Below are 12873 nucleotides of genomic sequence, written 5' to 3'. Positions count from 1 at the left end.
CTTTTCCTTTTGTGTTTTGTAACTTTTGATTCTGAAAGCTCATGTATAATACACAGAGGTTTTTTTTTTTTTTTTGGTGTTTTGATACAAGACTTTTCTGTGTAACAGTCCTAGCTATCCTGGTACTAGCTCTTGTAGACCAGGTTGGCCTTGAACTCACAGAGATCTGCCTGCCTCTGCCTTGCGAGGTGCTGGGATTAAAAGCATGTTCCACCACAGCCCAGATTAGAAAAATCTGGATATTTTCAAAAGCTTTCTTTCTTTCTTTCTTTCTCTCTTTCTTTCTTTCTTTCTTTCTTTCTTTCTTTCTTTCTTTCTTTCTTTCTTATGTATGCTGTGTTCTGATTACAGGTGGTTGTAAGTCACCATGTGGTGCTGGGAATTGAACTTAGGACCTCTGGAAAAGCAGCCAATGCTCTTAACTACTGACCCATCTCTCCTGAACCCACTGATTTCTTTTTAAGTCTCTCTTTCTGTTTTCTTTTCTCAAAAGATGGAGTTTTGTTGTTTCAACACGTGCCCATGGTGGAGGTGGATGGAATGAAGCTGGTGCAGACCAGAGCCATTCTCAACTATTTTTCCAGCAAATACAACCTCTATGGGAAGGACTTGAAGGAGAGAACCCTGTACAGTATATTTCTATTTTGATATCAATCAATATCATGATAGATCAATGGCAGGGGGTCATGTCCACCAGTAGGCTTGCCTTGGTATTTATCCTGGGTTGAAGTACAATGGAGTCCTAGGGAGATGAGGGATAAGTAACATTATATTGGATCCTGGTGACCAAAATGATAGCCAAGGATGTTCTGAGACACAGCACAGGGAGAGAGACTTGAGAACTCTCATCAGCTTTGAATTTAGGAGGACAGTGAAACGATATTTCCAGGAGCTCAGGCTTTTCTGAAGCTGGATGCTCATAACACGAAGTCTAGAGATGGAGTGGCATTGGAAGAATTTCATTTGCCGACTTTTAGTGTCCAGGAAGGCTCATGGTCAGGACCAGGGAACTAAGCTACCAGCTAACTATACAGACTAGCCCGGTCTTTAGAACTGAGGTGCCCAAGATTCTGGAGTCCCGTGACTTGTGTCACGTAGAACTATAGCAGCTCGACTGAGTCAGTGTCGCCAATCCTGACAGTTTGCTTCCCAGTTGTGCTAGAACTGTTTCAATAATGCTCAGTCAACTGTGGTGGCTGGGGACATAGCTCAGTCAGTAAAGGTCCTCATGTCCAAGCCTGCACATTGAAGGTGTGATATCCAGCACCCAAATAAAGGCCGTGTGCAACAGTATGCAACCAGTCTAGCAGAAAGATTTGAGCTCCAAGTTTATTTGAGAGCCTAACTCATTAAAGGTGGAACGCAGTAGAAAAATATACCTAAGATTGACCTCTGACCTCCATGTGCCATACATTGATGAGGAATAGGTAGAAACTGCTTGTTCATTCCTTTCTGCCCAGACCTGAAATAATAACACAGAAATTATATTAATTAAAACACTGCTTGGCCTATTAGCTCGGGCTTATTATTAGCTAACTCACATCTTAAATTAACCCATTCCTATTATTTTGTGTTTTACCATGAGGCTTATGATTTTCCGGTAAAGTTCCAGGGCATCTGTCTCCCTGAGTGCACCTGCTTTCTCCCAGCATTCAATTTAGTTTTCCATCCCAGCTCTATTCTGTCGTGCCACAGGCCAAAGTAGCTTCTTTAATAACCAGCGATAATAAAAGATATTAACAGCATACGGGGGGAAACTCACATCAATGAGGGCACACACACACACAATTTTTTTTAAAAAGTAAAATCTGGTATGAAATGTTGATATGAGAAGATTCCAGATGAGTTCAATAGAGCATATCTCAGAGACCTATTACAGCCAGCCTGTCGGACGTTAAAGGGCATGGAGAAAAATGTGTGTCAGAAACCTGTGAGAGAAGTTACTAGACCTTGGAAGTTCATCACTAGAGGCTTGGTCCCACTGTGCATGCTTACAGGGATTCCAAGGATAATGTCAATCACTTCCATCAGGAAAGTCAAGGTACGTGCAAAAGGTCAAGGTAGAGCAGAGCCTCAAAGAAGAAAGGAGGGAGTCAGTTCCAGCCTCCCTAGAAAACCGTCAGAACACAGCTGCACACAAAAGGAAATGCAGGGGCAGGCAGCACAGCTAGGAAAACGGAACAGAACAGTGAGGGCGTGTTTGCATCTTGGTCCCAACTTGGAAGATGAATGGATGAAACTTCCCAGTTAAAAGATATGTTATGTGAAGAACCCACAGAAGGTCAAAACTAGGCATCACAGTACGACTTCAAAATGTGCCACACAGCGATGGCCTCCAAGCTAGTGTGAGACAGGCATGAAACCTGAGGCAGTGCAGTAGAATGGAAGCGAGAGCCTGGACGCACATGCATGTGTATCTACTCGGCCGCTTTGCATCAGATGCAAACACCTATGCTGGAGTCATGGCTATCTACATGCATGTGGATAAATTTAGACCTAAATGTGCCACACTTGGCCTAAATGCTATACGTTACAGAAAATAACCCCAGAAGACTAAAAGACATATGCAAAGCTTGAAACTCTAAAGTGACTGAGAGAACTTGTAGCATTAAAAGAAATGTGCATTGTGTAGCAGGAACGGTACCAAGAAGCACCTGAGTTCTCCCAGGGATTGGCGAGCTCTCAGGTTTTACTGCTGATACCCACACCCTGTTTGTTCACAGAATAATCCAAAACAGATGAGGGACTCCATTTCAGTATCATTGGTAGATGCGTGAGTCATACCAAGGTCTCTCCTCATAGTGACTCTGGAGAAGTCCCCAAAGCTCCTAGTTATACTTGGCTGCATGTACAACAGAGGTTTTAGGCAGGTGTGTTCCTTACAGGCTTCTCTAAGAAACTAATCCTGCAAGTAAAGTCATAGCTAATGTCTGACACAGCCCAAGAGGAAGGGGCAGGAGGTGGGGGTGGTATCGACTGATGCTCTCTTCTCTGAGGTTTTCAAACTGAAGAATATCAGGCCGGACGTGGTGGACAGTTGTGGTGTTCTTGTCTTTCAGGATTGACATGTATTCAGAAGGTTTAGCCGATTTGAATGAGATGTTTATTCTCTACCCATTCGACCCACCTGGGGTCAAAGAAGCAAATATTGCCCTGATGAAAGAGAAAGCAACAAACCGTTACTTTCCTGCCTTTGAAAAGGTTTGCAGAAACTGTTTGTTCTTCAAGACCTATAGTACTGGTGGGGATGTGATGTCTTATACCTGTAAGCCCAGCACTCAGGAGTCTGAGACAGAACTCAGGCTGGGCTGTTGAAAAGCATACTTTAGAGGAATGGCATTAAAAAAGGCTTTCAGGGCTCTATACAAAGAGTTTAGAGCAGTGGTTCTCAACCATCCTAAGGCATGGACCCTTTAATACAGTTCTTTATGTTGTGGTGATCCAAAACCATAGAATTATTTCTGTTGCTACTGTTATGAATTGTAATATAAATATCTGATATGTGACCCAAGAACTGTACTAGAGTGTGGTCTAGCTAATGCCACACCGAAAAAGTCATACACTGTGTGAGTTGTGCAACCACTGTTATGTTTGAACTATTCTGGAGACTGGAAAGGATATCAAAGTGCTGGCAGATGCAGTTGCTGATGAAAGCCTGGTTCCTGTTTCATGGGGAGCCAACCTCTAGAAGTGTCCTTACTGAGCCAATGGGTTAAGGAACTCTCTGTATCCTTTTATAAGGGAGTTGGTGCCATTCTTCAGGGTCTCCTGCTTAGTTACTAATTTGAACCCCAGAGCGCCTGTCTACTAACAGAATGATGCTTAGACTTAGGGTCTCAACAGGAGGAACCAGGGGCCTCCATTCTGGCTCTGTGTGTTCACGATGTCTTCCTTTGAATTATCCAGGTGTTAAAGAGCCACGGGCAGGACTACCTCGTTGGCAACAAGCTGAGCAAGGCTGATATTCATCTGGTGGAAATGATCTACAACATGGAAGACCTGGATCCCAACATTATAGCCAACTTCCCCCTGCTTCAGGTGAGCTGTTTCACACTTCTCCATCAGGAATTTGACGTTTAGGCCTAGACTGGTAGCATATGATCTCTAACCTCCTTCAGGCCTGCACACTTATCCCTTGGACTCCAAAATGAACTTATAGGCATTTGCTCTAAGACTTTCAGATAATCTTGTTCTGTAAGAAAACCAATTGGATGTTATCCCAGAGGACCCAGCAACTCTGCCCCATCCACCCTCTTATTCCATCAACATCTTTTTTCTTGGTCTCTGGGATGTTCAGCATCCTAGGTGGGACTTTGTCTTTGCAGAGTTCATCAGAGCTGATCTCTCTCCGTCTGATCTCAGCTTTCACCCCTACTGTCAAATAGCAATTTCCCTTTTATAGACACCCACTCAAGTGCCTGCACACCCAAGCACATCAAAACTGTCTTTATCTCATTGTAAAAGTTTGGTTATTATTGACACTTGATTGGTGTAATGTTGATTTTCTCTTTCTTTTCAAAGAAATCGGTTCCGTTAGAAATGTCCCATTCCCTCTCCTGCCTCTGACTAGACCCCTTACCACCTGAAATAATTCCACTTTTGCTTTCATCAATATATTCCACTACTCTCATTTATCCTCTCTTTTATTTATTTACTTATTCATTCATTCATTCATTCATTTCTAGTTTCAGGAGTTTTGTTTTATTTTTTTTCCTTTTTCGGATTTTCAGGACAAGGTACACTCCTGACTGTACTGGAACTCATCTGGTAGACCAGGCTGGACTCAAACTCACTGAGATCGGCCTGCCTCTACCTCCCAAGTGCTGGGATTAAAGGCATATGACATCATTGCTCTCAGCAAAATAGATGTAAAGTTCCTCCTCCTCCCTCTCTCTCTCTCTCTTTTTTTTTTTTGTGTGTGTGTGTTTTGAGACAGCATTTCTCTGTGTAACCACTCTACCACTGCCTCCCATATGCTGGGATTAAAGGCGTGAGTCACAGCACCTGCCCACTCTTCCTTTCCTTTTAAACCTCCCCCGTAATACATATTCTACATTCATGTCACGCATATAAAACACATTGACACACATGCATTTATATCTAGTTTCTGCATGTGACTGAGACATGTCCTTTTGTCCTCTTCAGTCTAGTTTGTTTTGCTTAACACAGTGATCTCCAGTTCCATTCATTCTCCTACAAATGTCATAATTTCATCTGTTCAGGGTGAACAAAATTCCACTGTAACTGTCCCTCGTTGTCATATTGTATTTTATTAATTAGTATATATTGAACCGACTTTGCATCTCCAGAAAGAAGCAGAGTATATGATCTTAATGTGTCTTTAAATTAGATTTGGATTTGATAATTTAAAAAGGCACAACTACAGAACAATTCTGTGTTTTACTAAGACTTCCCTAGAGGACATGACACACCTGTCACCACCTTTACTCCCACACCGCCCACAAAGAGCTAGTGAGCTCGAATGCCATGAAGTAGATGTGAACAGTTTCAAGGAGTGGAAACTTGGGTGGCAAAGAACACTTTCTATTTAAATTATAAAAATGCTCACGTATAAATGTAGGGAGGGAAAGAGGAATGGAGAGAGGGAGGGAGAGTAAGCAAGTGGACAATGGTTGTTTTAGATCGAAAAGACCACTCACATTTCATGTCATACATCTGATCTTAGCTAGCTTAGATAGAAATAGAAATAGGCTAACTATGCTTCAAATATTCACCGCAGCAGGCTGTATGTACCTGTTCCAATCCCCTGTGCACCCCTTAACTCTACCATCAATTACTTCCCAGCCTGTTGGGTCTGCCAACAGAGGAACATAGATTCTCCCTTTGATCCAGTCTTGGATATGAAGCTGCTATGTCTGTCCTTCGGCTCAGTAGACAAGACAGCCCATCTGCCAGACCATCAGTAAAATCAAACAACCGACCAATTATGTGTGGAGGGACTGTTGGGATTCATTCTGTTCGGATCCTTGTGCATTTTACAAACACCTCCCATGCACCCATTTATAGACACATAGTTAGTCAATGTAGTTCTTGCCGTCTGGCCTCGTGGTAGGCTGTACCAGCAAAATGGTGTAGGAATCACACCAAATGCTTTGTTGTAGCCGCCATCAACATTTATTGATGATTTCTATGTCTGTGTCTATTGAGAAATTTACTGTAGGAGTTGTGGACAGTTTCTTCATTCATTTGCTTGTTTGGTTGTTGGTGTTGACCTTAATCTGGTTTTGATATGGATATAGCACTTTAAATAAAAATATCCCCCTCAGATATCTGAAAAATCAGTTCTCAGTTGGTGAGACTGTTTGGGGGACGTATAAGAGGTGTGGCCTTACTGGGGCTAGTTTGTCACTGGGGAGTGCCCTTTGGACATTTATAGTCCCACCTCACATCCAGTTTGCTCTCTGTCTTCTTTCTTGGGGTTGAAGATGTGAGCTCTCAGCACCCTGCTTCGGTCACCATGCCTATCACCTGGTGCATGCCTCCCTCCATGATAGACTGCTATGGATCTGGAACCACAAGCCAAAATAAACTACTTCCCCTATAAGCTGTTTTGATCATGGTGTTTTATCCCAGCAGCAGAGGAGTGCCGTCTACAGAAGTGTAATACTGACTGAGCTCATAGGATCTGTGTTTATTGTCCCTCACCTTCTATTTCTATTACTATTCTATTTCTATTCTGTGAAACATTATTGTTATTCATCCTTAAAGGTTTGGTAGGATTCAGCAGTGGTATTCATGCAGTCCTGGGATTGCTTTGGAGGGAGATTCTAAATTACCTTCATTTTTTTTGAGGATTGTTTAAGTGGCTTACATTCTTTGATTAGACTTTGGCAGATAACACGCCTAGGTGTTCATCTATGGAATATCTTTTCAAAATGTTCTTAATGATCATTGTAATTTCATTAGTATAATACTAATTTCATAGCTTAATACTATCCCTGTTTTCATCTCTAGTGCTGTTGATTTGGGGCTTCTCTTTCTCTGTTTGTTAGAATTGTTAGAAGCTTTCAACTGTGTTCATATTTTTTAAACCAACTCTTTATTTGGTAGAGTCTATGTGTATTGCTTATTCATTTTGTTGTTCTGTGATGGGGTTTCAAATACCTCAGAATGCTTCAAACCCACTGTGTAGCTGAAGCTTTGGAGCCTGTCTTGGAACTCGTTTTGATAGACCAGACTGGCCTCGAACTCACAGAGATCTGCCTACCTCTGCATCCTGAGTGCTGGGATTAAAGGCGTGTGCCACCACTGCCTGGCTCCTCCCTGTTATCTTTCATGACACTCTTCATTCAAGAGTCTGTTATCATCAGTCCCAAGTATCTACTTACTGTCTTCAATTTCTCTTGTGTGATTACCATATCAGATGACACAGTAAGATATTAGTTTTATTTGTTAATATTTATTCAGTATTTCCTGTCCTCGGTTCCAGCTCAGCTTTCCCTGAATTGATATATGACAGACTGGTTTTCTTCCTTGCAGTCTTCCAGAGTCATGAACTACAAGGGTAGGGTGTAAGGATGACTGTAAGGTTGACGGAAGTCAGCAAAGCCTTAACAAATCTTCATACAAAGTGTTAGTGGGCTTTTCCCTGATTGGGTTCAGAGTCCTTTGGTAGGGAGGAGTTATTCAAATGAGCCCATGTCTTAAAAAGCAACCAGAACATCCCAGTGAATTGTGAATCTAAGAAGACAGCGGTTAACAAGCTCAGCACTGGTTATCTCGGTGTCCCTCACCACTTCCTGAAATCCCAAAGTTACATGGAAACACTGTTTTCTAAGATGATTAAAATATATAATTTAAACATTTTTAAAAGTTTGCGTTTAAATAGAGGTACCCTACACAGGTGAATTATGTTGCTCCCAGAAAGCATATGTTATTGTAATTCCCAATGTCAAAAGTAGGATTATCTCCCTAGGAGTCAGAGAGGCCTCTAGTCTCCAAAGCAATAAACCCTATTGCCACCAGTACTAAATGCTAAGGCACCATTACTTTGACCTTGACCGCAGGACATAGGGAAATCAAGGTGGGAAGTTAATTAGAAACTTCCTCCTTTCTGGCTAGCTTTCACAGCCTTGGCAAATGCTAGGTAGCCTAAGGCAGGACCAAGGGTATCAAAGTCTTTCCCCAGCTGTGGCCCCTGCATGCTATGGAACCAATTCGATGTGGCCTTCTGATCAGCAGTGGCATGACTGTTACAGAGGTAACCAACTGCATTTGAGGCTTACTCTAGAGGAGAAAATTCGTGCCTGGCTCTGTCAAACATGGCCTTTATGGCTGTGGAAGTCATAGGTGCTAGTGATGGAAGCTACTGCTATTTTGGTAAATGAGTTTCCTGTTATCAAGCACTTTCTAAACGTTGATGCTGGTGCCTTAGGTTACTGGATCTCTTAGATTTGGTCCAAGAAGCCCCATTTTACAGCACTCACCAATTGTGGAGACTCGCTTTCTTTTTCAAATATCTATGAATTAGTGTTTCTATATCTGCTTGCTGGGAGGGCCAAGTTTTTATTGATTCTGTGTAAAATGAAAGTGGTCTCTGATAAATAGAATTTATAGATCTAATATCACCTATTATGTGATGTTTCTACATAGTCATTCTCAAGAAGGAAGCTATATATGTCTGTGTAACCTCTTGTGCACTGGGCACTGCTATTCTAATTTACAAAATATCAGTGATGCTGTGATACAGCTGTGTGCAACCTTGTAGTGATATTTCATTTCTATTTTAATAAATAAAGCTTGCCTAGAGGTCAGAGCGTAAAACAGCTGCACTGATCAGCTTTACAGACCAGGCAGTGGTGACATACACCTTTAATCCCAGTAGCCACATTAGTTTGCCATAAACACTGGGCAGTAGTAGTGCACGCCTTTAATCTCAGCACTAGAGAGGAATATGAGCAGGGAGGAGACAATTCTCACACAATCTCATTCTGAGATTCCTGGAGGCAGGATGGCCTTTTTGGACTTAGGTAGAGGTAAGAGCCAGTGGCTGGCTCTTTTCTTTTTCCTTCCTTTCTTCCTTCCTTCCTTTCTTCCTTCCTTCCTTCCTTCCTTCCTTCCTTCCTTCCTTCCTTCCTTCCTTCCATCCTTCCTTCCTTTTTGGTTTTTTTGAGACAGGGTTTCTCTGTAGCTTTGGAGCCTATCCTGAAACTAGGTCTTGTAGACCAGGCTGGCCTAGAACTGACAGAGATCCACCTGCTTCTGCCTCCCGAGTGCTGGGATTAAAGGCGTGCGCCACCACTGCTTGACTCTTTTGCTTTTCTGGACTTCGGGTTGAACCCCAATTTCTGCCTCTGGGTTTCTATTAGTCGTGCTATACAACATCCTGTGCTTACCCTGGAAAATCTGTCCTCTGAGTCCTCACAACCCACTGGGGACATAAAAGAGATAAAAACAGGTCTAATACTGAGCTCTTGTCCTGGGACAACAAGGAACTTCCACTTGCTGAGATCCTATTAGATATCATGTCCACTATCTCAAGAGTCCCAGAAAAAAATATTTTTCTTAATTTTCAAGAAAGGATTTATAGATTTGAATCTCATCAACTTTCCAAGTTTGTGTAGCTCCTCGTGCTAAGAGTTCGGATTTATCTGTCCCTTCACTCTGGTAAGAAACAAGGTACCTTCATAAACAGAATTCTTTGAACTTCCACCAAGAATTGACATAGGTCACATTGATTTCAAAACAAGTCCATTATATTATGCAGATAGATTCAAGCCCTCAGTTCAACCAGGTTTTTCGGTTGTCATGGTAAAACCAAGCTGAAATATACTAATTTTCTATTCTTATAAATATCCCTGAAATGCTGTTCCCAGAGCAGAGACCACAGTACACATGGCATAGTGGTGCACACCTTTGAACTCAGCAGTGAAGATGCAGAGGTAAGGGGGTGTCTGTAAATTCAAGGACAGTGAGGCATATATAGTAATTTCTGAGTCATAGTGAGATCCTGTCTCAAAAAGATTAAATTTTAAAACAATAATTAAAAAGGAGCACGTGAATAAAGATGAATGGGATGTTCCCTACCCTCCTCTATTCCAACTTCACTTGGCTCACACACTGATACTGGGAAAATCAGTAGGGTTTCAGAGGAGCAGGAGGACCATGGAGGGTGGAGCAGCTGACCTGAAGCCAGGGCCCAAGTACACACGAACCCTCTGGGTATATGGGTGAGTGGGCTCCCTTTGAGCCTTGAAGACTCCTTAGTAAACGGAATACAAGTGCCTGTGCTAGGATGGTTATGGAGAAGACGGCCACTCTGAATACTGAGTATCACCAGGAGCATGGGTTAGACCTCTGCCAGTTCATCTCCCTTCCTCTCATTTTCTATTGATCTGGGAAGCTGTGTGCTCACCGTTCTCTTAGTCATAAGCTGGGCTTTGGGATCCTCATACTGATAAGTGGGAGCAAGGGACCTCTAACGAAGGGCATTGTATAAAATATTATGTAAGGTAAATTCATTTCCTTTGTAACATGGCCCTCAGCCACTAACAGCAGAAAGCTAGTGACGTCTGAGCTCTAGTCCCTAATACTTTGTTAGACTCTAGTGTCCAAACCGAGAAGGAGTCGCCCCCAGAGACCACCTCACACACCACAGCTGATGCAAAAGCATGAGGATTTTATTAATTCTGTCATGACAGGGTCCCTCAGCATTAGGGAAGCTGAGAGATCTCGAATAGCTGGTTCAGTCTACTTTTAAAGGAGAAGGCCATAGAAACAAGGGGGTAGTTCTGTGACCATTGTGATGGGCTTATTCGAAAAGGGCTAATACCAATAATTGACTGGAGAGCTATTGTCAGATCAGATGAGGTAATAGGTCATTTTGACCCCATTTCCCAGGGGACTAAGTCAAACCATACGTGTATGGGTAATTGTTCAGGAGCTGAGTACGTGCATGTGTACCTGTTAGGTCCTTGGTTCCCAGGGGAGGAGGGGAAGCACTAAGGCACAGAGGCTGAGAGGGTTTGGAATTGTCAGAAATGGCTTCAGAATTGTCCAAAGTCTTACAACTTCACACACAACAATGGTTAGCATGAGCTTAATTGTCCTTTGCCATCTGCTAGACTTTGCTGTTCTATTTCTCTGCCCAGAAAGAACAGTGGAGAGTCTCCAGTCAGTGTGCAGAATATCCAGCTGCTAGATAAACAAGCAAAGTGTACTTCTAAATTTTTTGTTTCATTTTGTTTTTTGAAACAGGGTGTCTGTGTAGCTCTGAGGCCTGTCCTGGAATACACTTTGTAGACCAGGCTGGCCTCGAACTCACAGAGATCTGCCTGCCTCTGCCTCCTGAGTGCTGGGATTAAAGGAGTGTGCTACCGCCACCCCGCCTCTAAATGTCTTCTTAAAAAATATTAAACTTTGAATCACACATTTAAAAATACAGATACTTAAAACACGTTATCACATTTTTCTTTTTAGAAATTCCTCCTGGTTGTCTAGAAATGTATTTCATTAAAAACTGCATTTGAAACACAATCTTGCAGCAGCTGCATTTGCCTGCACTGGGCTGGCACAAAATTGGGCCTAGAAGCAGCTAATTTTGTCTAAGGGAAGGGACTCACAACGGATGGAATCTGAGAAGGGACAGCATTTGTCTTCGGTTGTGTATGAAGCCCATAACAGTGAGCACACCAGGTTCCAAAGGGCAATTCCAAACCCATAGCCACACTGCTGGTCCTAGATAAAATCAGAAACTCACAAAACAAAAATGCAAGTGTGTGGAAATGTCCTTGTGGGAGGAGGTTACATAAATATATATACACTTTCCTTCTTGAGAATGACTACATAGAAACATCACATAATAGATTATATTAGATCTATAAATTCTATTTATCATAGATCACTTTCATTTTACATAAAATCAATAAATCCCAGGCCCTCAGTAACTGTAAAAGAATGAAAATAGATTCATATCTATTGCCATGCACAAAACTCAAGTCCAAATTGATCAAAGACCTCAATATAAAGCCAACCACACTGAACCTCATAGAAGAGAAAATGGAAAGTACACTTGAACACATTGGCACGGGAGACTACTTCCTAAATATAACCCCAATAGCACAGACACTGAGAGAAACAATTAATAAATGGGATCTCCTGAAACTGAGAAGCTTCTGTAAAGCAAAGGACATGGTCAACAAGACAAAATGGCAGCCTACAGAATGGAAAAAGATCTTCACCAACCCCATATCAGGCAGAGGTCTGATCTCCAAAATATACAAAGAAGTCAAGAAATTGGTCATCAATAGAACAAATAATCCAGTAAAATGGTATACAGACCTAAACAGAGAACTCTTAACAGATGAATGAATCAAAAGTGGCTAAAAGACACTTAAGGAAATGCTCAACCTCCTTAGCCATCAGAAAAATGCAAATAAATACAACACAACTCTGAGATCCCATCTTATACATGTCAGAATGGCCAAGATCAAAAACAATGATGACAATTTATGCTGAAGAGGATGTGGGGTAAAAGGAACATTCCTCCATTTCTGGTGGGAGTGCAGATGGGTATAGGCCCTTTGGATATCAGTATGGCTATTTCTCAGAAAATTAGGAAACAACCTACCTCAAGACCCAACAATACCACTTTTGGATATATACCCAAATGAAGCTCAATCATACCGCAAGGATATGTGCTCAACTATGTTCACAGCAGCATTATTTGTCATAACCAGTACCCGGAAACAACCTAAATACCATTTGACTGAAGAATGGATAAAGAAAATGTGGTACATTTACACAATGGAGTGCTACACAGTGGGAAAAATAATGACATCTTGAATTTTGCAGGAAAATGGATGGAGCTAGAAAACATCATTTTGAGTGAGGTAACTCAGACACAGAAAGACA

The 12873-nt window shown here is 42.0% G+C and overlaps 1 protein-coding gene across 3 annotated transcripts; it reads left to right on the top strand.

Moving 5' to 3' along the window:
* The first annotated feature begins 475 nt into the window (after positions 1-475).
* On the top strand, positions 476-6565 carry LOC146890740 (glutathione S-transferase A6-like). 3 transcript variants are annotated; one of them, XM_087898032.1, is made up of 4 exons: positions 476-626; positions 3060-3201; positions 3907-4038; positions 6447-6565. In XM_087898032.1, exons 1-4 carry the CDS (start codon positions 523-525, stop codon positions 6450-6452), a joined length of 384 nt encoding a protein of 127 aa, XP_087754158.1. In that variant the 5' UTR covers positions 476-522; the 3' UTR covers positions 6453-6565. The 3 variants fall into 3 exon arrangements, with proteins under 3 accessions (XP_087754158.1, XP_087754157.1, XP_087754159.1); XM_087898031.1 differs by lacking the exon at positions 6447-6565 and adding an exon at positions 4731-6299; XM_087898033.1 differs by lacking the exon at positions 6447-6565 and adding an exon at positions 4326-4450 and having other exon boundaries at positions 496-626.
* The last annotated feature ends 6308 nt before the right edge of the window (positions 6566-12873 follow it).

This window comes from Myodes glareolus, chromosome 18 (assembly GCF_982192425.1).
Source record: "Myodes glareolus chromosome 18, mMyoGla1.1, whole genome shotgun sequence".
Taxonomy (NCBI): Eukaryota; Metazoa; Chordata; class Mammalia; order Rodentia; family Cricetidae; genus Myodes; species Myodes glareolus.
Note: the sequence above shows the minus strand (reverse complement) of the source record. Positions and strands in the feature narration are given on the sequence as shown.